Source organism: Mchenga conophoros, linkage group LG17, assembly GCF_057382185.1.
Source record: "Mchenga conophoros isolate Kocher_MC1m ecotype Shallow Benthic linkage group LG17, M_conophoros_male_GT1.1, whole genome shotgun sequence".
Taxonomy (NCBI): domain Eukaryota; kingdom Metazoa; phylum Chordata; class Actinopteri; order Cichliformes; family Cichlidae; genus Mchenga; species Mchenga conophoros.
In genome coordinates this window covers 32,685,206-32,712,747 of record NC_140542.1, presented here as the reverse complement: position 1 = coordinate 32,712,747, position 27,542 = coordinate 32,685,206, and the positions used below count along the sequence as shown (strand labels likewise).

At 39.8% G+C, this 27,542-nt stretch overlaps 1 protein-coding gene and 1 long non-coding RNA gene across 3 annotated transcripts in view; one reads left to right on the top strand and one right to left on the bottom strand.

Annotated features, from left to right (window-relative positions):
* The window catches only part of ccdc146 (coiled-coil domain containing 146), a 64,479-nt gene that overhangs the window by 27,148 nt on the left and 9,789 nt on the right, over positions 1–27,542 (top strand). The window contains exons 11-18 of the mRNA XM_085252472.1: positions 9,659–9,755; positions 10,753–10,845; positions 11,731–11,898; positions 12,463–12,551; positions 13,874–14,038; positions 14,174–14,249; positions 18,396–18,544; positions 18,641–18,869. Of these exons, the coding sequence (XP_085108598.1) occupies positions 9,659–9,755; positions 10,753–10,845; positions 11,731–11,898; positions 12,463–12,551; positions 13,874–14,038; positions 14,174–14,249; positions 18,396–18,544; positions 18,641–18,869 (1,066 nt within the window). The remainder of the gene's footprint in view (positions 1–9,658; positions 9,756–10,752; positions 10,846–11,730; positions 11,899–12,462; positions 12,552–13,873; positions 14,039–14,173; positions 14,250–18,395; positions 18,545–18,640; positions 18,870–27,542) is intronic.
* LOC146555760 (uncharacterized) lies at positions 460–3,727 on the bottom strand. Of its 2 annotated transcripts, XR_014889292.1 has the most exons (5): positions 3,252–3,727; positions 2,772–2,807; positions 2,263–2,404; positions 1,814–1,901; positions 460–1,227 (listed from the first exon to the last, which is right to left on the bottom strand). It is a non-coding gene; the product is annotated as an uncharacterized LOC146555760 (long non-coding RNA). The 2 variants fall into 2 exon arrangements; XR_014889291.1 differs by having other exon boundaries at positions 2,772–3,724.

The window sequence follows — 27,542 nt, the reverse complement described above, 5'->3', positions numbered from 1 at the left end:
TTTGCTATTATATTCTAGTATCAAATACACAATTTTCAAATGGAGGCCTTATAACAGATTGTATTGTTCTCTTCCAAGATGGTTGCTGGCATCCACCAGTAACCTTTCAAAACAAAATGTCTAATTTCACTGCATTGACAGTAGGTAAAGAATTAAACTGACATTACTCCTCCACTGAATCTACATAAATCAACAGTTAAATAATGTCAGTTCTTCCGTGTTCTCTGGAATCAATCACAGCAAAGAAATTAGACTGTTTCTTTTGAAAAATGTTGGGAAAGAACAAATCAAAACATTCTATTTAAGGCCTCTGACGTCAAGATTCAGTTAAACAACAATTATAACTAAACAATTTGAGGTAATGTTAGTTTCCATTAACATTAAATTAAGTTACTGAATTGGCAAACACCTTCCTATTAACATTACCCATTTTACCCCAATAACTAAAGAAATTAGCACTTGCAGGTCAAAACCTTTATTCAAGAGATGCAAAAATAACATTGATACAGTGACTGTCAAAAATTACAGCACTGATCATACTGTGACATCTTGGTTCAAAACAGCACACTTAGAAATATTCAACGTTCTTTACTTCAACTGAATGAAACTGAAAATACCATTTCACACGACCCATATGGGATATTTAGACTGCATAACTGTTCATGCTACATCTCTTCACTAGTAAAAGAAAGAAAAAATACAAAGAGAAGTTTAAAAATGCTGCCAAAATGCTGTACAGAGCAAAAGGAAAAACAAACAACAACAAGAAAAACGGCTCGTCCTCATGGCAGTTGCAGAGTATATAAAAATGAACCCTGCGATCTGTTCCTGGAATTGAGCTTCAAAAATGCAGCAGAACAAGTGTGAGATTTAAATGTCCTCTCACCTAGAGCTGATCAGCTTGCATGCATAACAGTGAGCTTTCCTTGCAGGAGCAGTTTTGTCTTAGTTGTGAGTTTTTCTTGAGAGCTGAGTTGCATCCAACTCCATTACCACCCTTTGAATCACCTCAAAAGTGTAGCAGAGTTGTGATGGGTAACTCATATTGAAGGAATAAAAAAGGTCCAAACAGCATGGCTACTGCAAAGGTCACGTTATCCAGATCTTGAAGAACTACTATACCCTCGATGATGATGCCAACATCAGAAAAGTCATTGCCTGGTGCATCCTCTGGAGACAGATGTTCATTGTGGTTTTCTCAATCTGTGCAGTGGCCTCAGTCAAGTCCTGGTTAAACACAAAACATTTCTTTAAGATTCCTTTTTAAACTCATCTCTTTTGAATCTACCAGTTCTAATGTTAGAGTAATTTAAACCAATGCAAGCAACATAGTAAATAGCTATAGCCAAAGAGTTGCCTGCCATGCTGCCATTCATGGTCTAACAGAGTTTCTAAGACAGAGTGAAAAACATAATAATTTCAAATGCTTTACATTAGTTTTTGTTAGAAAGACACCGGCCCATCAGAAATCCAGGTTATGTCACTCAGAAGATGTTAGAATTTAGACTTTCAGCCCCACAATTTGGTTAGCTGTTGGTCTTTTTTTTTTCCAAACAAAAGCTAATGTAAATATTGGTGGGATTTTCCTTTGTTCACTAGAATGACAAATTTAAAGTTTTTTCACACTGATGTGACCCCTAATATAAGGGGGTGGGGCCTCAAGGGGGGGCGGCCGAGTTCGCTACCAGGCCTCATGTGAACTTCAAATTATTAAAGAGGACTACTGGTCCTAACCAGTCCAATGAGGATCAAGTGGATAACTAAATGCATTTTTAAATGTTGCAAAGCCACAATCTACTCATAAAACACTCACCATGAACTCCTGCACCAAGATGTTGCAATTGTCTTTCACACAGATGCGGAGCACTTTGATGAGACTCCCTTCGAGCATTAATGTCATCCTAAAGTATTATAACAAAGAAAACAGAGATTTGTGAACTTTTCAGTAGCACAGAAGAAAATGATCCCAGACAAAAACTTAAACCAGTCAACATGCAACACCAGCATCTACAAAGAAATATCAAAAGTTCCTGTTTGACATCAACTTTATGGATATATAGTTTCCAGAACATTTCTTTTTTTAAAAAGATAAATTTTTCTCAGTGGGCCAGTAAATGCATAACGAAAATTATGGCATCCTTTCGCTGGAATCAGTACTCACGGGTAATAGTTGACTGTTTCAATGGATGCAGCATAAAAATCTTTTACTGACCTAATGCAATACATATACACTTTGTAGTTAAAGAATTTTAAAGTTCTTACTGTCATCATGGCAGCTACATCCTTTAGCTTTGTGCCCTGTTCCCCCAAACACTTTCAGCAGACTGTCAGAGAGAAACTCAGCTCCGTCAGAAACCTTGACTGTAAAGGCAAGGTTGGGATGCACTGGAATGCTGCATTTCATCTAAAATGACATAAAATTATTTTGAAATAACAGCAGGCACTGTGCTTGGTTAATCAGTAATGTTTTGTTGAATAAAAACTGTGTTTCCAGATCTTATGGGATTAAAAAAATCCAAAGATGTTTGTTTCTGATTTGCAACCCAAGAACCCACAAGTTACAACCTCATTTTAGTTCAAGTGTGCATTAATGTGAGTCCAGTAATCACCTTTCTGACAATACATACAGGTTAAACCTATGGCAGATTTTGGATTTCTCAGTTGTATTAATAGGGTGGTCTATTTGAGTATGCATGCACCTAATAATTATAAAAAACCTATTATAATTAAGTTACAGAAACCTTAAGCGAAAATAGAATATACTTTCTTACCATAACACCTTGAACCCACAATCCATCAGCTGACTCCTGGTGAAATGCAGAATAGAGGTAATCTCTCAATGTGCAGCAAAAAAAAAACAAAAACAAAAGGACAGCAGGTGAGGGCAGGAAGGGTAGGGATGTAAGCTAGCATAATGCCACTGATGATATTAGCTAAAGCTGTTCAATGTCCAAAATCTCACTAACACCACGGTGCAGTAAATACACAATGTAACTGAAGAGTCAGTTGGCAAATCTATTCACACAGAAAACCAAATTATGTTGTGAGTGCCTCGTAATTAGGTTTAATGTGATATTACGGCTCTTGTGCCAAAGACAAATTCAAATGAAAAAGCGCCAATTCTTTGACAACAGATAAAACAGCAAATAAGCTAACGGCTCTTTTTTAGCATGTTACATGGCGGCACTCTAGACGTTTAACTACATTTGGCTAAAATATGGTAAACATTAATTCAAAAAATCAAGACATACCAAAAAACGTAGAGTTGGCTGCTCGACTTGACTGAGATGGATGCATTTTTTAAACCACGATCCAAAGCCCGCGAGATGAAATCACGCGTGGTTTCACGAGATTTAACGTTGCTATCTTATTGACTTACTTCACCTGAACATGATATGAACAATTTAATACACCCTTTCTGCATATCATGTAGTTTTTACACTATATAGTTACATTTATCTTTAAAACATGAGGCAATTGTGTTAAATACATGCAAGATGCTTACATAAATCCAAGAGATGGCCAGTCCCTTTTTTTCAGTGTGGTTCGATACTTTGGTGTCACGGTTCGATATTTTTTCGATACAAAAAAATGTTCATGCCTTTTTAATTTGTCATTTATTAAAATTATAAATATATATTTTAACTCAAAAGTAAAGTTTTTAAATTTAATGTTGCTGAAACAAAAGTAATAAAAAAAATAATAAATATATCTCAGGGCTCTCAAAATTTCAAAATCCCTGGTAGCCCTTCGGGCAGGGACTCTTCAGTTTTTGGTAGCCCAAAATAAATCTAAGTAGCCCGAATAAAAAAGAGAGCAATTTTTTGATTGATGTTTTGTTTCCTTTACAATATTATACTTTAATGTATAATATTGTAAAGGAAACAAAACATTAATCAAAAAATTGTTGAAAAACAAATTACAACATTGTATAAAAATTACAATCATCAACTCAAATACTTGGTTCTAATTGAACAGAAATTTCTATGAACTTGTAAGAACTGTGTAGGACATGAATCAGTCTGTGTCAGATCCTGAATTTGAAATTTCCGCTGAAGTCACGGGTAAGAGACAAGTGGAACCAAGATCTAGGCCATTTGCTTTTTGAAGTTTGCAAAGACTGCTAAATTTTGCCAGTGGTAGTTCACTCTTTGCTGTTCTAAACAGATTTTTCAGGTTTATTTTTAGTATGTTATTTGCAATTGGTGTTTGTTCTGGGAAAGCTATTGCAGACTGAGCAATAATGCATTTCTTGCATTTCTCATGGCTTCTAATGGGGCCTTTCTTAAAATGACTGGTCCCAGTAACAAAGGCGCTTGTCGACTCAGAAATCGAGAGAAAACCAACAACACACCCGGCAGAACATTATGTTATTTACACGGGTGCACATAAGTGGTCCGCATGTGCGCATTCGCTGTCAAAATAAAAGAGGCGCACCAGGTAAGAAGTTGCAACGCGTGATTGCGTCTATATAAAAAGCACTGTTTTTGTCCGCTAGAGTGGGATTTTCACGGCACATTCTGCACCACATCTCTGTGCGTTCATCATTTGTTTGAAGCCAGCTCACCTCCTGCAACCACTTTTCTGAGAATACGCGCTTCTTTTGTGGTTCGGACTCCTTCTGACATTTCTTTGGAGCTGCAGGAACACCAAAGTAATTGCTTAAAGGAGCTTCTTCGACATCTTTAAGAGTTTTAAACAAATGTCTATCCTCCTCCAGAAAATCTTATGTATGCAAACAGGCGTTGCAACTTCATATCTTGTGCACGTTGTTTTTTTGTTTTTTTTTTTGACAGCGAATGCGCACCTGCGGACCACTTATGTGCAGCCCCGGTTATATAGCTCGTCATATTGCAGCCACAGAAATTCTTTTGTCCATGAAACCATAAAGCTGCACTTTCTTTTTGCCTTATAGTCTGATTTGTCATAACTTTTCCGTTTTGTGGTAAGCTTTTCTTTGGCTGTCACTTCTTCACCCTGACCTCTCTTATTTGGCTCAGCAGAACTAAAATATAACGGTCAGCGATTCTCTGCGCGATCAACCTCTCACATGTTTAAGCTTGCTGCAGGGAGATTTCACTTGTCATGTTTGCATAGTAAGCTAACGATTGATAAGACGATGTCAGAGGAATTGGTGGCAAATTATCATCACTCACCAATCAGTACTGTCGCTCTCTATACACAGTTCGCACGATTGCAAAGTGAAAGCAAAAAACAAGCGCAAATTCAAACACGATTTGAATATGTCACATATTGACAGTGGCTCACCGATGGCAATGACATGATTACCCAGCTACATTTCCGAAAGAATGCAAAAGCATTGACATATATTTTCCTTCCTACAATAGCCCGACGGGCAGGGCAGAGATAGATTTTGGTAGTACGACTGGAAAAATCGCTAGCCCCGGGACGTCGGGCTAGCGATTTTGCAAGCCCTGTGTTACAGGCATGGCCCTTTAAGGATGAAGCCTGATGGGAAATGTATTCGGGATGTGTGTAGCGGGACTGCCTGGTGTGTGTGTGTGTGTGTGTGTGTGTGTGTGTGTGTGTGTGTGTGTGTGTGTGTGTGTGTGTGTGTGTGTGTGTGTGTGTGTGTGTGTGTGTGTGTGAAGAGAGAGAGCGGAGCAGGGGAAAAGTAACGGTTAGCTACAGAAGAGACGAAAAGAAAATAAATAAAAAGAATATAATAACTCCCTCGACAGCCAGAGTTGTGTCGGCGATGCTCGCTGTGAGTAAACTGTTTCAGCCCACTGTACGCGGTGTTCGTGCCTTAGAGAAGAAATAAAGTTCGGTGAAGCAGTTTCCTACGCCTCCTTCGATCTTTTTGCTAGCGGAGTTGACCTGTATAGTAAGCTGTTGCCGGCTACGAGTCAGTTACGGAACCTTCAAGTAACTGCCAGAGGTTTCCTTACTACGGTTCGGGGCCGCGGATCTGGCGCGGTAACACCTGTATCTGATTGAGGAATCACTCATCTTTGGAAAAGAGAGTTTATTACAGAGAAATGGCTCTTTCCAAAATAAAAGCTATACTATACGCTTCTTCTGGGCTATATTCTCAGCAGCATATTGTAGCGGGTCAGGGCTGTTCGGGGTTCTGTTTGTACAGTTATGTTTTGTTTATGTTGCCATAGTGACGGGTGACGCCTTCTCACTGCGACGGTGTGTCCTTCCGAGGTCAGAGGGCGCCTTGTGTGTTGTTGTTGTTGTTGCTGTGCGGTTGCCGCGCTGAGCAGTTAGCTAGCGGCAGTGTTCTTCTGCAGATGTCAATAAACGGCTGTGCTCCCTGGCTAGCTCACGGGAAGCAAGACCAAACGACACCTCCGTCTCCTCGTTGTCTGAGCTCGCCACATTGGTGTCAGAAATGGGATGATGGTGGCACCCCATGTTCTGACCCGAGTGACTTTTCCCCCGTCGGTCGTGACCGGCCGGTGCGCCAAAAGAAGGCACCTGGACATGTGCAGGACTATGTGTGGGGCAATGGGGTCGTCGGGGACAACTGACCCCTTAGGTGGAGGCTGTGTAGCGGGTCAGGGCTGTTTGGGGTTCTGTTTGTACAGTTATGTTTTGTTTATGTTGCCATAGTGACGGGTGACGCCTTCTCACTGCGACGGTGTGTCCTTCCGAGGTCAGAGGGCGCTCTGTGTGTTGTTGTTGCTGTGCGGTTGCCGCGCTGAGCAGTTAGCAGTGTTCTTCTGCAGATGTCAATAAACGGCTGTGCTCCCTGGCTAGCTCACGGGAAGCAAGACCAAACGACACCTCCGTCTCCTCCTTGTCTGAGCTCGCCACAATATTAAACATATCAGGTCCCCATAAGGAGAATCATGTGCTAACGGCTGTCTAAATGACTCGGGTAAAGTTTGTAGCATGCATGCTTGTTGTTTTTGTCTGCTTCCACTTGTCTTTGCACTAGGATGATGTCGGAGTAAATGTGCAGTCATATTCGTTGTGTTCCCACTAGTGCTGTCAGCGTTAATCTCGTTGAGATGACGTTAACGCCACAACACGGCAAATCTCCGTTAACGAGCTACCCCTGCGTGGGGTTGGACGGCCAACACGTTAACGAGTTAACTGCCACTAGTTCCCACCCATGTAATTGAGCATTGTGTGGCACATCCAACATACTGTTTTACTTTACTCCATGACGCGCTTAACTTCAGGGTCATACATCACATGAAAACCAAAATAATTCCAAACGCCAGATCTGAATGAGTGTGGGGGAGGTTCAATTTGCCATGTTGCAAGGAGAGCTTAACTTCTGTCTCGCTAGCTTGCCCTGCGCTAGTGATGGCCAAATGAAGCTTTCCGAAGCACTGAAGCTTGTATTGAAAAACGGTTCATTACTCGAAGCTTTTCAACACAGTCCTCTCCGGTGACATCTGGTGGTGAAAATTTTGAAGAGCAGCTTGAATCTGCAAAATAAAACGGACTGCTCAATTATCACTGCTCACTCAAGAGTGGAGTTCTCTCTGATATTGGGCCACCGTTCCGTTGCTTTGAACATGTAATTGGTTTTGTTTTCTCGATTGGGGGGCTGAAAAAAATGTAATGCGTATTTGCGTAATACATTTTGATCAATAAACTTTCCCTATTTAAACATGCACTATGGTGGCCTTTCTTTGCTCATAACTCCTTGATGTTGGTAAATACAATAAGTGAGCAATATATATAATATACATATGATAATGCACAGCACATTATGGAGTATGCCCCTGCTGTGAAGTCCTGCCTCCATCTACTTGTCGTTTAATCACTGGACAGCTGGACAGGTTCATACAAAATATTAGATTAGGCCAATTGTCCTATACATATTTTTGACCTAGGGGTGGGATTGATTGTGAACTGGAAAGGGAAAATGCTTAGGAAGCTGAGTACGGCTGCATCGTCACTGATTTGTAGAATCATTTTGATTCGATACAGGATCCGATTCAATTTGATTGGAATCTGGAAAGTTTTGCCTCAGTCAGAAATATTACAAGTCTGATCATTTAACAGTATATATCCATAATTTCGTATCTATTAAAAGAAAGCTGACACATGTGAGACTTAATTAGAGATGTAAACAGAGAGTTATGAAACCTGCAGCTGCAGAAGCCAGCGAAAAAAAAAGGCAAACACAGCGCGGACCCGCCGACACATCAAAATCTGACTCTGACGCGTCGGGTCCGCGCTCTGTGTTCACGTTTGTATGCAGAATCCGTAAACCTGCTCCCAGTTACTGTTTTAGCTGCATGGTGTTTGACGACATGTTGTGAGGTTTAACCTGAGATGCTGGCGTTTCAGGCATAATAACGTTAATTTACAAATCGACACGGGATTTTAATGAATCAATATCACTTTATTCAATTTAGCATGGATTGTAATCAGAAAAGCGATAATCAAAACCCATCCCTAATCAAGAACTTGCAAAGTAAAAACATGATCAATGTAAGGTAGCCCTTTTGTTATTTACAGTTAACAAGAGGATTAGTGTTACTGTGCGCTGGCTGAGTCTGTTTCTTTTCTTAGAAATAGTTTCTCCTGCCCTGGAGAAAATCCACTTGCATGGAACAGAAGAGGCTGTGGAGTGCAGGAACCACACTGCAAGTTGGTAGATATGCAGGTATTCCTGGGTCCTGCAGACTATCACCTAAAAACAATAAACAAAATGATTTTCTAAACTGTGTAGCAATGTCATGTACGTATAGTGTCAAATACATTTTTGTAGTCTTCATTAGCTTTAATTCACATGGAAGTGTTCCTAAAGTCATATGCTGTAATGATATTTACATTATGAAAACATGATTTTGGACATTTCAAGTTTTTCACTTCGGCAGATAAAATGAATTGAGCAAAATCAACTCAAAATATTCCCACACGCCAGAACGTCCTCTCTTCCTCGCTGGCTCCATATCTGTCAGTGGAATGATCACCTCGTCGCTATCTGTCACCATCAACACACTCCACGAATCCCGTGGATGATTCACTTCCTTATATCTGTTTGAATCAGGTACCGAAGCAGTTACGTGCGTAATGAAGCTTCGGACGTCACTGGTCACGTGACTTTTGCCAAACGAAGCAAGCCTCGACACAGTGCTTCTGAACCAGTGTGTTGTTTTTTTCGACACGGAGCGTCAGCTTCAAGCGGGCCATCACTACCCTGCGCTCTTCCTTCTGACAATGCTGTCTGTGTTGAAGGCTCAGTGGATCTGCGCTCTACAGTGCAGCCTAGGCGGAGTAGTCGAACGCAGATTCACTGAGCGCTCAACACAGACAGCATCGTCAGAAGGAAAGTTGATAAAATAAATTCCAAATTTTGTATTGTTCATACATATGCATACCGAACCGAAAGCACTGTATCGAACGGTTCAATACCGATACGAGTATCGTTGCACCCCTAGTAAAGATCCTTTAAGTATAAAAAATACATCATTTTGAGCAGTGGCAGGTGTAGTTTTACAGTTTTTCTGCATCAGTGTGCAAATGTTTTAAAGTCTAACAGCTGTTTAACAAGAGGTGAGTCTTTAGCTGCATTTCAAACACAGTTCAAAACCATCATATTTGACAGCAAACCATATGCAGCGCTTTATAATTAGCTAGATGTGAAACAATAGATTTTAGTGTTGGAGAGTCGGTGTCATGATAATGAAATATTTAAAAGGGGCCTGTTTTTTATCCTCAGGCAGATGCAAGCCCTGAACAGGATGGAGCACGCATTGACCGCAGCCACGGAGCAGCTCGAACACATGCGGAATATCTACGAGAAGTTAAAGGCAAAGGTGATCTGTGAAATGTTGCTTTCACATGAAGACATGGTGAAGCAGTTAAAGTGTCCAGTGTGATTGCTGTGGTTCCTTTGTACATGTAACACCTGTAATTGCGACTTAAAAGCTTCACAGTACTGTATAGATTCTCTTCATCTTCTCACTGGAGTTAACAACAGATTTGGAACATTTTCCAGGCTTTGACACAGGTGTTGTATTGTCACATAAATTGTTGATTTATATTAGACCAAGCTTCCTGTCATTTTTCTGATGTGCGCATTTTTTAACGAGAAAGTGGAAGGAAGAAGAACAAGCGGCTGATTGGAAATGCATCAGCACATCTCAAAAGGACATAATGGCATGAAAGGAAATCAATATGACACATCTGGGAATTTGCACATTGAGGAAACAAGGAAACAACGCTTCTGAACATTATGATTCACTCAGTTTGCTAATCAAGAATAGCTCACACGAACAGCCGCACGTAATGAAACTGAACTGTTTGGAGGAGTCTGTGGTTTTACCACAGAAATTCATCACATTTAAATCGAACGCGATGTGATTGATGGGTTTAATATTTTCATACTGTTGTGCTCAAACTTTACCCAGCAAGAGGGCTAATAATGAATATTTATTGCTTTATGTATGCAGATGAAACTTAATTATGGTATTGCATTATCTTTTTTGAAGTACTTGAACTTACTGATGTAGTCTTCTTCTCCCTCCAAACTTTTATAAAATATGCGGCTGCGGAGATCAAACTGCTAAAAACGAGACGCTGTTATAAGATCAAATAATCTAACACTGTTGTGTTTGTTTTTTAGTAAGCCTTTTTGTGGGACTGAATATTCACTGCCCGGATTAGATATTGGGTGTAGGAAGATTAGGACTCAATCCTCATGGTGTTTTTTTTTCTTTACACTGTGGTCTGAAGAACATTGCATTTGAACCCAATTCAAAGGATACTTGCCAATTTATACTGAAAGAAAACTCTCATTTTCTGAATTTTCAGTTAGATGCTGTCCCCAAAACAGAAGCCAGCTTTCAGCAAAGGATGGAACTTCAGAAAGAGGTTGATGCTCTCAAAGTCAGCTTTGAAAAGCAGGTGGGCATGTAAGGGCCAACCATCGATCCGTTTTCTTCTGCTCATTGAATTCAGGGTCGCAGTTTGAGCTGGAGTAGGGCGAGAGGCTGCGTATACCCTGGATACGTCTCCAGCCTATCAAAAGATATGCTTTAAATACCACATAGACTTTATTAATCTGACACTGGGGAAATTCACATTATAGCAAGAATAAGTGTGAGCAAGAAAAAGCAAATTGGAGATATCTTGATGCATTCTCAATGCGTTTTGTGGGAGAAAGGTTTCGTCACTCATCCAAGTGACTTCTTCAGTCTCAGCTGACTGCAGGTTTCCCCAAATCTTATAAACAGCACATTTGCATAATGACTGAAACCAGCCCACTGAAACGTTTCTCCCACAAAACGCTACGTCCAGATGAACAGAATCAACTTTTGGAGAATTGGAGATATATTAGAAAAAGGAAAAAGTAGAACAATAAATAATAAATAGTGTTTAAATACAGAAAAAACAGACAAAAAAACTACACGAGTAATTTCTGCTATTCACAAATGGTTGCTACAGTATGAACAATCAAAGAAATTTTCATATTTACTCTGGGAGTGATAATATTAATTATAATATGCTATAATATTAGTTAGTTTTAATAAACATCTCAGGCTTTTTCCACTTTCTGGGTCTTGCACTTTTACTATTAAAGTTCTCACTAAGTCGTTTTTCATGTCTTTGTATCTTAATTTCAAGAAATGAGGGACAAAATGAGATTTCTGTTTACATATTTTGTTCATGACACACAATAAGAGAAAATTGATTCCAGTGATCGCCCCGGGGATCCATAATATCATTCGGTTTTTAATGTTTTTAAGGTGTTTTTAAACTGTAAAGGGCTCCTAAATTGTTCCCAAACAGCTATTGGCGGCTGAAGAGGAAAGCGAGAGAAAGCAGCAGTATCGGGTCATTCAGGAGCTGCTCAGTGACTCAAACCGCCTCAGAGAGGAGGTCCATAACCTGAGATGTTTAACGCAAATCAAAGCAGAGGAGAGAGGCCAGAAGCACCGTGAACTGCTCAGGGTCGAGGTGAAGTTTAAACCCACAGACATGCACACCGATTTATTTACATTTTATGTCATCATTAGTGCATTTTAGTGCATAATATAATCATTTATGCAGACACAGAGCAGTTCAACTAGACTTGTGTGAGAATCAGTGGGTTTGTATTTTAGATACTTTGGGATGTTAGCATGACAGTCGAGAAACCAGCGAGCAAGAGCGCATCTGTCTTCTACATTAATAATATTGGGGATATTGGGATTGAGGAAAAAACATTTTATAAATTATTACGGTTTTTTTTTTTAATTAATAAAAGATTCACCGACTCTTTCTTAATTAGTACATAAGAAAATCCTGGATCAACAGCAACCAGCTCGAAAATAAATGAGAAATTCTTAAAAATAAAAATTGCAAAGAAAACAAAGACTGTTAGATCAGTCATTTGAATTTTTGTTTATCCTTCATTTACTTACAGTTTAAAAATGGAAGCTATTTTAAAGGCACAAGGGAAGTTTGATATCTGGCACAAACACACACACGTGCATACACACAGCAGATGATGATGCTGTTCCTTGTTAAATCTTCCAACAGCAACTGAACGAGCGCATCCAGCACGAGCTCAAAGAAAAAGACCTGATCATCATGGACCATAACAAGCTCAACACTATGCTACAGCGCAGGTGCACCTGTTTTGTTTTTTTTAACGATGTTATAGTGTTGTTAATTATGTTGTTAATTTCAGAAATAAACTGTATAACAACAGTTTATTAAAGAAATAAACTGTTGTTACTGTCTCTGTCTGGCTCTCTCTCTGAAATAAAAGCATTTTATTACATTTTTATTTCCCGATGCAAAATCCTTGATGTGTGTACCTCATTTTGCTCTATCCATCCATCTTTTCATCCGTAATTGGATGAAGTAGCATGAATTTAAATATCAGAACTTTTGCAGTGACTGCCTGAAGTCTAGAATTCATGGACATCACCAGATGTGGTTTCCTCCCTCGAGATACTATGCTAGGACTTTACTGCAGCCATCTTTAGTTGTTGCTTGTTTGTGGGCCTCTCTCTGTTTTATCTTCAGTAGCTGAAAAACAAGCTCTATTCGAGTTTTCTGTATGCTTTGAGTTCTTACCTATTTCTAGCTTTGTGTTTCTCCAAAAGGATCACAATGCTAGATAACATTACAACTCAGCAGAGGAAGACTCTGTTAATGTTCATGTCCTCTCACATATTCACGAGCCACAAGGGTTTTGGATAAATTTGACATTTTAAGTGCCATTTACTTCCATTTAACTAAAGCAAATATCCGTCTCCAAAAGCACAAAACTCACACCAAGTATGTAGATTTTGGTTTTCAGTGAAATATTCCTTTAATATAACCATTTTTCACAACTGATAATTGATTCCATGTTATATGTTTGGCTCCTCTGAGCTGCAAAATATCTGCAGCCACAATTAATTCAGACATCTGTGCATGTTGTCTTGGTAGAAAACCATTTCTTTCTAATTGGTCATACTTCAGTGTTCAGACACAGACTAATGCATAAAGCACCACCCAGTATAAAAGCAGATTTTTAAACAATGCATTCATTAAGGTCAAAGCAGCAGAGTTCAGTTTGAAGTGGTTGCACTTGACATGGAATCAGACAGTGTATCTCCTCTCTGTTCTCACATTTAGCCGTCGTTCGTCACAGCACACACGTCTTAGATGCATTTTAAACCCTGTGAGACTTTGGTTCTTTCATAATTTTGTGATCCACTGATCACTTGTAATGAATATGAGTCACTGATATTAAGATTACTCTGTTAGGAGTATAGCATCTGTTAATGACAAAATTTCTGTCCATAGTTTATTTAGCAAGTGCACATAGACCTAAAAGTCTAAGAAGTATAAATACAAAGCATTAGTGTAACGTGTAAAGAAGTTGTTCTGGATTGGGAGTTTGTGTTGTAGATAAATAATGTGTTCATTACTAATCTGTGTTTTGTTACCTCGTCAGAATATTACAGTACTCTAAGCTGTCCGATATGGTTATGGAAGAGAAGAAAAAGTATGTCAAGCTGAAACAGATGGCCTCACAGACAATCACAGAATTGACGGAGCAGATTAAGGTCCTGGAAAATGAATCGGAAATCCAGCGAACCATTGCCATCAACAAGGACAGGTGTGTTTAGGATATGTGGTCATAACCAAATACTATAATAGCAGTTAAAATGTCAAGCTGTGTGCAACGAGTTATGTTTTATTGAGTTTCTGTGTGTAATTATTATCTTTTTCCCTTTATATACGCCTATTTCAGAGGACTCTCAAAGGCTCGTATGAAGATCTCTAATACTTCGAAAACAAGGGACAAGCTACGCAATGACATTTCCAAGGTTCACAGACACACACACACCCTTTGCAGTATGGCAGTATCACAATTTAGACAGTTTAAACAAACATTAAATGAGCTGCGAGACATCCAAAGTTGTGTACAGACACAAATAAGACAGGGGTGAACTCATTGGTAGCATTTTATAGTAAAACGTGTGGGGGTTTTTTTGTTTATCACTGTTGTTAGAATGATCTTACCTGAAGTGCTTTATTACTGTGCCATATATTAATCTCATATTAATCAAACTGCCATATAATCATATAGTGTAGTGTTAAGTGGACATAGCCCTGAATAATAAAGGCATTAGAATAGGTGTCCTTCAGTCGTAGACTCTCACCCATGTTTGCCTGTAGAGCAGTAGATAGTAGTGGAAACTTGTAGTGGAAACTTACTGAAATGCTGTTGTTTAGACTAGAAAAGGTTCCTGGTAATAAAACTGTCAGGTGCCCGTCACCATTTTGAGATCCACGGCAACGTGTCTTGCAGGACGCATCTCCCTTCTAGAAGTATTGTGAAAGTGAAATAAAGTGTTAAATGGTCTAGGGAGCAGTGTTTTGTCTTCCATCGGCTGCCTCTGAGGAATCAAAAAAACTCGGTGAAGGGTTACGGACAGTACCTTGCTCAGGGGTAGGTCAGGGTAGCCGTTCAGCGGATTCGAACCCCAACCTTCCGATCATGGGGCGACCACTCTACCTACTGAGCTATCCCTGCCCACAAAAAACGTGAAAAGATTCCTGACTTTGATTACCCAAATGACATTTTAAGAAGGTTCCTCTCCTGGATGTTATACTTGTACCATCTTTGCTGTTGAAGAATTCTCCCACAGATTTAGATTCAGGATTCTTTCAGTGCTAGGCAAGGCAAGGCAAGTTTTTTTGTATAGCACAATTCAACAACAAGGTGATTCAAAGTGCTTTACAGAGACATTAGAAACAAAAACAAATAAAAAGCATGATTTAAAATTGATTAAAACAAACAAACTAATTAACAAACAAACAAAACAGTATATAAAATCAAAACAGATAAAATCAGAAATAGATAAAATCAGTAGTTAAAATGTTAGTTTTGAAATTTAAGCTTAAAAGTGTGGATTTGGTGCTTTATTTAAATGCAGCTGAGAACAGGTGAGTCTTCAACCTGGATTTAAATAAACTGAGTGTTTCAGCTGATCTGAGGCTTTCTGGGAGTTTGTTCCAGATATATGGAGCATAAAAGCTGAATGTAGCTTCTCTGTGTTTGGTTCTGACTCTGGGAACTGATAAAAGACCGGATCCAGATGACCTGAGGGATCTGGAAGGTTCATACTGGGTCAGGAGGTCACTGATGTATTTTGGTCCTAAACCATTCAGAGCTTTATAGGCCAGCATCAGAACTTTAAAGTCTATCCTCTGACGGACAGGCAGCCAGTGTAAGAACCTCAGAGCTGGACTGATGTGGTCCACTTTTTTGGTCTTAGTGAGGACTCGAGCAGCAGAGTTCTGAATGAGCTGTAGTTGTCTGACTGATTTTTTAGGTAGACCTGTAAAGATGCTGTTACAGTAATCAAGCCTACTAAAGATGAATGCATGGACTAGTTTTTCCAGGTCCTGTTGAGACATCAGATCTTTTATCCTTGATATATTCTTGAGGTGATAGTAAGCTGACTTTGTTATTGTCTTAATGTGTTTTTCTAAGTTTAGGTCTGCATCCATCACTACACCCAGATTTCTCGCCTGGTTTGTGGTTTTTAGATGTATAGATTGAAGTTCTCTGGTGACCTGTAATCGTTTTTCTTTGGCGCCAAAGACTATTACTTCAGTTTTGTTTTTGTTTAGCTGGAGAAAATTGTGGCACAACCAGTCATTAATTTCCTAAATGCATTTACCAAGAGTCTGTACAGGGCCTCGGTCTCTTGGTGACATTGTGATATATATTTGTGTGTCATCTGCATAGCTGTGGTAGTTTATTTTGTTGTTGTTTATAATCTGTGCCAGTGGGAGCATGTAGATGTTAAACAGAGGGGGTCCCAAGATGGAACCTTGGGGAACGCCACATGTGATACTAGTCTGCTCAGATGTGAAGTTACCTATTGATACAAAGTATTTCCTGTTTTCTAAGTATGTTTTGAACCAGTTTAGTACAGTTCCTGAAAGACCTGCCCAGTTCTCCAGTCGTTTGAGTAATATGTTGTGGTGGTCAACTGTGTCAAATGCTGCACTGAGATCCAGTAAAACTAGGACTGACATTTTTCCACTGTCTGTATTCAGACATATGTCATTAAACACTTTGGTCAGAGCGGTTTCAGTGCTGTGGTTCTGTCTAAAACCTGACTGGAAGGCATCATAGCAGTTATTCTGTTTTAAGAAGTAATTGAACTGTTGAGAAACTGCTTTTTCAATGATCTTACTTAAAAGTGGGAGATTTGAGATCGGCCTGTAGTTGTTCATTTGTGTCTTGTCAAGATTGTCCTTTTTCAGTATAGGTTTGATTACAGCAGTTTTTAGTGGTTCCGGAAACACACCTGACATTAAAGAAAAGTTGACGATCTGTAACAGGTCTGACTCTAAAGTCTTTGAGACCTTTTTGAAAAAACTTGTTGGCAGGACATCTAAACAGCAAGAGGAGGAGTTCAGTTGACCTAAGATGTCTTCAGGTCTTTGCTGTTAATAGGGTGAAACTGTTTGATGGTGTTTAAACAGTTTTTCGGTGAACACAGTACATATTCTGGATCTGCTGTTGATGTACCAATTGCTTGTCTAATCTTTTGGATTTTTTCTGTGAAGAATTTGGCAAAGTCATTGCAGGCCATGGTCGAATGAAGTTCAGCTGCTACTGGCACAGGAGGGTTTGTTAGCCTGTCAACTGTAGAAAATAAGACCCGAGCATTATGGCTGTTTTTAGTGATGATGTCAGAGAAGTAGGACCTTCTTGCACTCCTCAGTTGTAAATTATAATTGTGAAGTTTCTCTTTATAGATGTCATAATGAACCTGGAGATTTGTTTTTCTCCATCTGCGCTCAGCTTTCCTACACTCTCTTTGCTCAGGCCCTTGGAGATCAGTAGGTCAAGAGTGTGTCCTCTATTATGTGTGGCCTCTGTTACATGCTGAGTCAGCCCAAAGTTGCCCAGAGTGTTACTCAGGTCTTTAGTCCCTTTGTCCTGAGGGTTGTCGACATGGATGTTAAAATCCCCAACAATAATTACACAGTGGAAATCAACACAGATCACAGACAGCAGTTCACTGAGGTCATTAAAAAAGTCTGTGCAGTATTTGGGAGGCCTGTAAACATTAAGAAACACAACTTTGGATGGGGCCTTCAGCTGTAAAGCCACATATTCAAAAGACTGAAAACTTCCAGGAGATAGCTGCTTACATTGAAATGATTCATTAAATAAGACAGCAACCCCTCCTCCTCTCCTGCTCACCCTGGCCTCACTGATAAAACTGTAGTTAGGAGGGGTCGTCTCGATGAGAACAGCTCCACTGTTACTTTGGTCCAACCAAGTTTCAGTTAAAAACATAAAATCACGTCTGTGTTTTGTGATACCTCTGGCCCAAAAAACCTTCATCGCAGAGCTGGCTTTGAGTTTGATGAGTGATGACCAGTGGATAACAGTGATGTGCTTTTAAAAATGACCTGGGGTTTTTTAGCTTTTCGGTTAGTCTTACTTCTGGTCTTTGTTCTGGTCTTCCCTGTTTGTTTTTGTTAGATTTCGCTCCAATTGTGTGCACCACCTGTTATTTAGCTTCATTTTGCCAGCTTGTCCCGTCACTTCCAAAAGTCAAACATTCCAGCCGTTTTCTTGAGTTCCTGGTGTTTTCTCCTTTTTAAACTTCCTCTTCTTGCGAATGTTTCGAGGACACTGACTAAATGGTCTGTGCTTGACCATGGCCTGTTCTGCATTTCTCTCCATCACACTAAAGGACAACACAAGTATCTAAGGAAAGGGCAAACATGGAAGAAATACTTTAAAAGAATGAATACATAAAATGTACTGTATTAAATCTGATACGTCCAAAGTTCTGTCGCACTGAACCCCACTGACCATTAAAAAAAAAAAAAATTAGAACAGACTTTTCTGAGGGTCATTAAGTGCTTTGTACCGATCTTGTTTCTGATGCTGTGAACATGCTTATTACTTTCTCTTTCTCTCTGACTTGTTGTAGGCTGCCGGGAAGCAGTGCCGGATAAATCAGGAGTGTGAGGACAACAAACTGGAACTAATGAAGCTCACACAAATGATCAGCCATCAGCAGGAGACTCTGCTGGAAATAAACAAGAATCACAAAACTGCCATACAGCGGCGCAACTTCCTGTATGTTCATAGCTTAAAGCTCAAGTAATGGCTACCCGAATGCTTACATATTGACCTAAAGCTCGTATATACTATATGCACTTCTCAAATCTACAGAGGAATCCAGCTCCTGGAACATGAAGAGATTTTGTGTAACTACTATGAGAAGGTGAACATCCAGGAGGCAGCTATCACTAAAAGAAACTCGATTCTGGAGGCCCTGGAGAAGGACATGAGAGACTTGGAGTTAGCGATTAATGAGGAGAAGAGGAAGATAGACCTGAAGAAGAAAGATGTACTCCTCAAGAGGAAACTGGAGGAGGAGATTACAATGCTCCAAATAGAGGTAGAAAAACATTAGATAAACCTACACACTCATCCTCACACAGACGGTTAACAGTCTGTCCACAAAGGAAGCAATTACACCAAACTTGTGGAAATGCATACTAATTACCTGAGAAGTTATAGAGTAGGAGGAAAAATGTGTCTACTTATTGCATGCTTAACAGGTTTTGAGAATGCAAGATTTCTATGAAGATGTAGAAATCCTTCATTAAACTCATTTTTCTTGTGTAAACAGTGCTGACAGTGTTCCGGCAACAGTCTCACAACACCCACTTCTCTTTTCTTACTGTCTTCTTTTATTCCTTATTAACAAGAAATGAAAACTGGAAATGCATCATACTGTACAGTTCAAGACATTTTTGCATTGCCTAATGTTAGAGCCACCCATAAGGCATATACTCTTGAATGAGCACTGCATCCTATAAAATGTCCCTGCGCTTTCCATAGTGGCATTTTGCTAATATAGCCACTAATTGGTGCCTGAGGTGCAATATGCTGCTGCCCACATTTCTCCAACAGTGCAACCATGACTATATCATGAAATGACTTTGCTTCGTGGACTCAAAATCCTCTCTGAATGTAGTTAAACCTGCCAGCTAGCATGAAAAAAAAAGAGATGCTGTGAAAGTACAGATTTTCCTGAGAATCTTCTGGCACATGTGGTGTCTGTAGGTGTGTTCGCGTTAGCATGCCTGGTCCATCTGCAAACCAGGGACTTTCTTCAACAGCACTTCCATGCGTTGTCCAGCTAGGTGTGTGTGTTCCCATTACTCCTTGTCATAAAAATAATATACGCGATTTATTTTTTATCCGTAGAGGTCTGAGGGAGTGTATGACTGCGGGTGTATGTGAGTTGAATGGTGTCAGATTTTACAGATTATTGCTCAACTTTTACTGTCTCTATCAAGCCAGGGGAACTCCAGCAAGAACAGTTAAGTGCAGTGCTTTAGAATAAAACCCATAGAGCAGTGGAGACACTCAGAACATCACTAATGAGCAGGTCCTTGTTTTGAAACACGTTCAGCATTTTATCTCACAAAGAGACTTCTGAATTACTCTAGTAAACATGCTGTGTGGGAAGGCTTTCGCTTTACTTTAATGACAGGACTCAGTGCTCATTAAAGTGTAAACATTCGTAGTTTGACCATAATCAAGACTGATTATGCTTGAGAGGTGTCTGCTTGGACAAACTAGTGGAAGAAGGCATGCATCTATTCACAATTTAAAACAAAACATTTTGAAATAGCCACACAAGGGATGAAGATTGGGGGGAATTTTCTTCCCTATTGTCAGATGAGAGCCTCATTTTGCTGAGCAGATCTTAATGGAGTGAAATTTTAAGGATGGACACTTGCCAAATAAAGTTCAAGACACACACGGATACTCAGAAAGAAGATAAGTATCTAAAACAAAGGGGAAAAACCCAAACGATAACACTGTGCACACAGAGACGAAGAGAAATTTGAAACAGACACACAAACATGCACCGAGTTCCCCTTCCAGCAGCTACATCATGGGATTGGGTGTGTTACCTCTCTGGATCAGAGTGATTGGCTTACAGTTGCTGCTGGACCAGACGTATGTTATCCGAGTCTTATGCTCTTTTGGATGAACATAACGTTGGATAAGACTTCAGCGTGTGCTGCTCATTTGAAAAACACCCCTCTCCTTTTTGTCCATCTGTTTACTCCTTCTGTTGTTTATGTTTGCTACAGGGAGCCCTGATGATGCCATCTTTTTGCTTTCACTCATGTTTCATTAGTTTCTTTACTCTTTCCCACACTTTGTTTTCAACAAAATTCCTGAATTTTATTGTTTCCACTAGGATTTTTCTTTCACTTGTGTTCACAACTTCAGCCTTTTGTTATGTTCTTCTTCCTCACACAAACTAACTATATATTTGGATATTTTCATCGATGTTAGGTCTCTGACTCTGAGGATTGCAGGGCAGCTTGCCTGGTCTATTTGGGCTAGACTGAAATAGCTCAGCAACAGTTGGACTTATTAAAACTTCATACATATTTTCATGAGGCCCAGAGCACAAATCCTGCTGACTTTACCTTGACCGGTACCATCAGGTTGGCAGTTCTGGTTGTTAGTACAGTTTAATTCTGAACATTGTGTCTAAAACATATCTGACTTTCACTTTTAGCACTTTTAGGACGGGGAAGTTGATCTGGATCTTTTTGTTATTCCACTGCTGTTTCAACATTATTTATCCTATAAATATTCTTGCTGACTGTAAAGCAGTTGCCTAATCAATTACATCATAATTTCCTACAAACTTGAATTCTGAATGTTCTTATTAAACTTGTTGAATTGCAGTTATGCGCTTGGGCTGTTGTCACTGGCATCCTGCTGTTAGAATGCCTGCCTATGAAGGGCTGTTCTGAAAAAAAAAAAAGATATGCACAGTTTGGAAGTTTTGCTGGAGATGCTATAATCGACCAATAGAGAGGAACGGCCCCTCTTCTGTGCAGACAGACCAACCCTGACCTGACTATCATTCACACTTAAAACCTGTGACCAGCACATTACAGAGCAGGCTTATTTTCACACATTTATTGAGTCAGAACCAAAACTCCAAAAGTTTGCTGCTGATGTTAATAGGTGGAACCAGCTTCCTCTCTCCCTGTCCAAAGATTTGCTAATGTTTGTACAAGAGCGTGACGCCCTGCAGGTGAGCAGAAAACAAAAATCACACCCTGGGTGTATCTAACTGAGAAAACAGGACACTGTCTGCTCATAGGTTAGCATATGTCAATCACAAGGTAGCCACACTGTAATGCATACCCTTCTATCTCATGTATTTTACTTAAAATGGGTCCATCATTTTACAAAACAAACTTTATTGTATCAAATAAGATTTGAAAATAGCAAGTGAGACCAATAAAGTGTTTCCTGAGGTCATTGATATGGTTTAAAAACACACATGCTACTTGATGGCAGATGCAGACACTAATATCCATCTTTCATATACAGTCTATGTTTGATTCCCAAGTTATTGAACAAATACTGTTTCCTTTAGTCTCAGCTGTACTTTTGCTCTTTAGCAAATGTTAACATGTTAACATATTGAAGTAAGATGAGAAACATTGTAGCGTAACACCATTTTAGCAATGTTAATATGAGCATTTTAGCTGAAAGCCTTGCTGTAGCTGAGCACACATCCTCACAAAGCTGCTGCCGTGGCTATAGACTAGCTTTATCACGTTTGAATAGATGTGGTTCTCCTGAAACTTTTAGTATCAACAGTTATCTCCTTAATTAGTTTATCAGTCTATGTTTGTTCCTCTCTCTTGCCATTCAGCCACCCAGTTATTTAATACTTCTCCCTCTCATCTGTGTGTAAACAGCAAATCATTTTCTAAATTACAGTTTTCATTCGTACAGCCGTCTAGCTCCCCCGGGTACAAAAAAGTGAATCATGGGGGTCTCTACTTTTGCAGGAGGCTCGCCAGCTCAATTCATTCTCCCTGCAAATTCATTCTCTATGCGAATTCAATCTCCATGCAACTGCCTTGCTGTCGATTTATCATATATATTGTGTATTTGTATTCATCTGTGACCAGTTTATCTGTTCATTGCAGACAGACCCCCCCCTTTCCTTTGATGGGAAATTTTGACAAAGATAGATTGGGCCATCTGTGAAACTATTGAAGTTCAATATACTCTGAGGCTTCCATTTGCTCTGAGGAATTTTAATTGCAGCAAAATAAACAGAGGTTGGGGTCGGAATCTAAATTTGCTGCTTGTTTATGAGATGCGGGCGCGTCGACGTCTCAAACGCGTACAGGTGCACACGCATCAGTGCGCACACCGAAATCTGCGCAGCGTTTGTGAAATCTAAATGTCGATGAACAAACAGTCATCTAATGACTGGTTACACTTCTGTTATGCACGGTTGCATGAGCAATCCCACAGACATACAAAGACACAGTCAGTTGTGGATTTATAATAGGGTGGAGCTGGTGACAGATAGCACTGTCCCTATAGTGGTGAGTCATATTCTGTCCCTCTTAAATCTTCGTCCAATTTTTACCCTCTGTGCTTTCATCCATCCATCCATCCATTCGCTTCCGCTTATCCTTTTCAGGGGCGTGGGGGGCGCTGGAGCCCATCCCAGCTGTCATAGGGCGAGAGGCAGGGTACACCCTGGACAGGTCGCCAGTCTGTCACAGGGCCAACACACAGGGACAGACAACCATTCACACTCACATTCATTCGCACATTCACACCTAGTGACAATTTGGATTATCCAATCAACCTATCCCCACAAGCTGCATGTCTTTGGACGGTGGGAGGAAGCCGGAGTACCTGTGCTTTCATGTCTAGCTTAATTCCCTTTGTCTCATCTTCCCTGATTATCTGGGTTCCTTGATGTCCCAGTGTTGTGGCCTTCGCTAAGTTAAGCCAGCTTCCTGTGACTTCCTGTTTCATTGTGATAACTGTTGTCTTCTGTGACTTGTGTTCATGTATGTAGTTTTTGTAGTTTTGCCTCTGTCTCCCATTCTTTGTGCCTCGTTCCCTCTTGCTGTGTGCCCTGTATGTTCCGTGTTTCCCATGTGATTTCTTAGTTAGCAAATTCCTACTGTCTGCCCAGGTTAAGTTCCTTTGTTTTTTTTATCCGCATGAGCCCATCAATAAAGTTGCATTTTGAGTTCAGCGCTGCTTCAGAGTCGTGTATATTTGGTTCTAATCTTGTCAGCCACACAGGAACACATGACACAGCCCCCATGAAATGCCACTCTTGAGAGTTGGGATGTAGGTTAAATGTATTTCCGGTACAGCGATACAATAATTCAGCAGTGACATATTTTTGTGGAACCATCACGAAGTTAATTCATGGATCAAACAACAGATTACCAGTCACAGTTTCTCCATCTGTTTTCCAGACACAATGAAAAACCCAAATTCTTTCAGTACAAATTAAATGCTTTTTGCTTCTTTTGTGTCGTTACAATGTTATCAGGTACACGCCACTTTATTTAGTTGGTTTTGCTTGTGGTTAAACTGTGGGGTCATTAATTCTAAATAACCAGTGATTATTTTAAGTTATGTATGGTTTTGCTTCACCCTAGTTGCCTTTCTATAGCCTGAGGTTGTCTGCAGGCCTAACCCATACTTTATAACCATTGGTACATCTCACAGTGGAAAGCTGGGGCTTTTTCGTTGTCAGCCTTCAAGGCTGTGGAATGACTTGCCTGATAAATGCATGCTGGCAGAGTTTGAATCGTCTTGTAAATCTCCTGTCAAAATGTACATCTGGCTTTTATTTCTTCCTTCCTAGTTGCATTATGTGACCTGGTCAATGTGGTGGCTATATTTCTTCATTTTGATTTCATTGTTTAGACATTTCAAAAAAAAAAAAGAGAGAGAGAGAGAGACAAGAAAAAATCTCCTCTATTTGACATTGTTTTTAGTTGTAACTTGTGCTTGGTCCTCATAAATATATAAATTCCTTTGAGCTGCTCTACTCCCATATTTTTCTAATTACCCTTACATCATCGTATTATATTAATATGATTTTAACTTGCTGACCTTTATGCTTTACTGGTCTGTTCCTTTGTCTCTTATCTAATTACAAGGCTTTTTGAAGACCAATTTGTGGACGTTGTATATAAATAAGGTCATTATTTGTTTTTTTTATGGTTACACTTTCAGGATTTCAGTGTAGCATCTATTATGAAGCTTTTTAAGCCATCATGTTAATTTCAACCTGAGCTGAAATTATGTAAATGATATGCTAATGTTAGGCTGCTCGGAGGCTGTCATATCTACAATGTTTTACTGCAGTCATGAGCCAAGAAAGCAGCTATTATTTGCGACTGTCAGATGAAGAATACAGAGGCAGGCAAGCAGGCAGAACAGAGACAGATGAATACAAAGGGAGAGATGTACGTCAGTGTGTATACGGCTAGAAAGAAGAGGACGGCTATAAAAATGCTACAAGAGAGGGCACTACAGAGAAAAAAGAAGATTGATTGAAGAGTGGGGAGAGGAGAGGGAGGGTATCAAAGACACACTTTGTGCCATCCATCATGTACTGTTTAAGTGACTTAGGGTGGTTACATATGAGGGTGCAACACAGATTAATCAGTCAAGTCAGAATCGAGTACATATTTGTCGCAGTCGGAATTTGACAACTAAAGAAGTTCATTTAAAGCTCTGAGATTAAAAAAAACATTTCTTGAGTAAAAAACTTTTCTTTCATTCTTTCATTCAGGACATTTTTACAGATTAGCTTGGTTGTTTGCTGTGACTTGTGGTGTATGTGCTGATTTTTTTCAATATTATTGTTGTGATTCCTGGGTTTTGATAGTTAGTTCTTTTCTGTTTACTTTCTTTGTCATTTCTTGTTCTCAGTTATTCTTGACTATTACTTGAAATTTCAATGTTTACTTCAGCCATACATCTTTCCCTGTATCACAAAGTCAGTTCACCATAGTAAATCCAGGTAATGGAAACATATCCTGTGATATGAGCAATGCAAAGTCTCAGATGCAGTGGTGTAAAGCATGGACCTACTATATTAATAAAGTTTAGCCTATTTGAAAGCAGGAAGAAAAACTAGCAAAAATGCTCATTGTGTAAAATAACAGCTGTATCCATTTCACAGCTCCACAACGAGATAATTTGATGTTATTTTTATTATTGATTGTTTTTCCATTAGTCTGTCGTGGTAGCATCCTGCAGACCAGCATGGCTCTCAGTCTGCTGATGGACACTTTCTGTGCTTGCTTGGCCATGGGGTCTCCTGAAGCAGTAGACATCAGAGAGACTGTGGCTTTAGCACTTGTGGAAGCAAAAGCTCAGTTGTGAGAGGACTCCATGGGAGGCCGCAGAAGAGGACTCTCAGCAGGTCTCTATGAAGAAAAGCAGGGCTTTTCTGTTGAACTAGACAGGGAATATCTTTGGGCAGTGGAACGAGCACTTGAGGAACTGTTAAACCCAGCCAAAATCTCCTGTGTGTAGGAGACAGACCTTGAAAAATAAGGGAAAGCTTCATCAGTTGCACTGGCAGAGCTCGCTGGGGTAGTTAGAAAGCTCTCTGGTGGTATTACACTGCTCAGCCTCCTAGGGAAATTTTATTCCAGGGTGCTTGAAAGAATGTTCTGACTGACTGTTGAGCCTCGTATTCAGGAGGAGCAATGCTGATTCCATCCCAGCCATGGAACAGTGGACCAGATCTTCACCCTATGAGATGCTTATATAACCAATCAGCGCTCTCAGCTGATTCTAAACCCAAACTCTGAACACATAACCTGGTTGGGAGCAGTTTATGTGTTTATCATGAGTTACTATGGTGATACAGCCAGATAAAAAAGAGCCTTAAAGCTTGGTACAGTTCACTGACTCATTAATATCGCATTATAATACACCCCTCAGTAATCAGTGTGCATTTAACAACTCTAATTGGACCTCTTGGTGAAATTATTCCCAATAAACACAAAATACTGATTAGTACAAAGACATTGCATCCATGAAACAAAATGCAATAGGCTGTAATAGCATCCAGCTTGCTGACAATGCGAACGCAATACTCTGTATTCTGCCTCTGTAGCCATATAGCTGTTTCTTGATTCTGACTATCTGTGTTTTATAATCCCCCAAGTCTTCTTTTTCACTTCAGTAAAAGTAACTGTTGTTAATTATTTATTAGCTCCAACTCTTAACACGATCAGCTCAGCACTGAGAAAAAGTGCACAGAAACCCCACCACCAATCTAGTGCTTTGTAGACTGTCTCATTGTGGATTCATCTCATGTAAAAAAAATCAAGCTTAACCCAGCAGTCAGGATCCTGCCAGTGTAGCCATCAACCATTTCCAGTTGTACAAATCCATTCTCTCTTTTTTTGCAGTGGAGTAATTTCAATTAAAGTAAAAGTCGTCCAGCATTTATTAGCTCCAATTCCGACATGATCTGCTGAGCTCAGTTGCAATTGTTTAAAGCAGACAAAGAACTTGAGCATAATAATACTTCTGAAACGCTATTTGGCATTGGGTACTATGCGGTACTATATACTGCAATTAAGCACTTTATTTTAAGGTTTGTTTGAGAAGCCTGACATCAGAATTGATGGATTTCTAAGTCTTACTTCAGCTCGTATTCCCTCTAGACGATTTGGTGACCTTCATTTGCATGTCGAGCAGGGAACAGAATCAGATTTGTTGCTTAATTTCAGCTTTCAGATGATGTAATCACGTATTCAACTCCTCATACCACGAACAGGCTTTTGTTGTCAAAGTCATATTCTCTGTGAGAAGTGCACATATCCCGTGTCCCTCTTGGTCAGCCCCAGTTCCTGTTTCTCAGCATCTCTTGTCTTTTTAATTCTGCCTTTCTTGTCTGCTTTCACATCCTATCGCATCTCCTTTTTCTGACTCTGGCCTTTCTTTTGCTCCTTCTCACTTTATCTTCCTCTGTCTGTCAGCCTTTTATCACGTTCTCCAAGTACATTTCCTCCACTCTTATCTCTGTCTTTGCTTTTCAGTAACTTTAACCCAGCTCACACCTTGGCTTATCACATGACAGCTTTAATACTAAGTTAAAACCTGACTCATATGACAGTAGGCTTTTTAATAGGCTGATCACCCATGTCTGTTTTAATCAGACTCGCTGCCCAACTATAGGAGAGAGGCTTCATTAATCCCATCTATGAAGGACGGAATC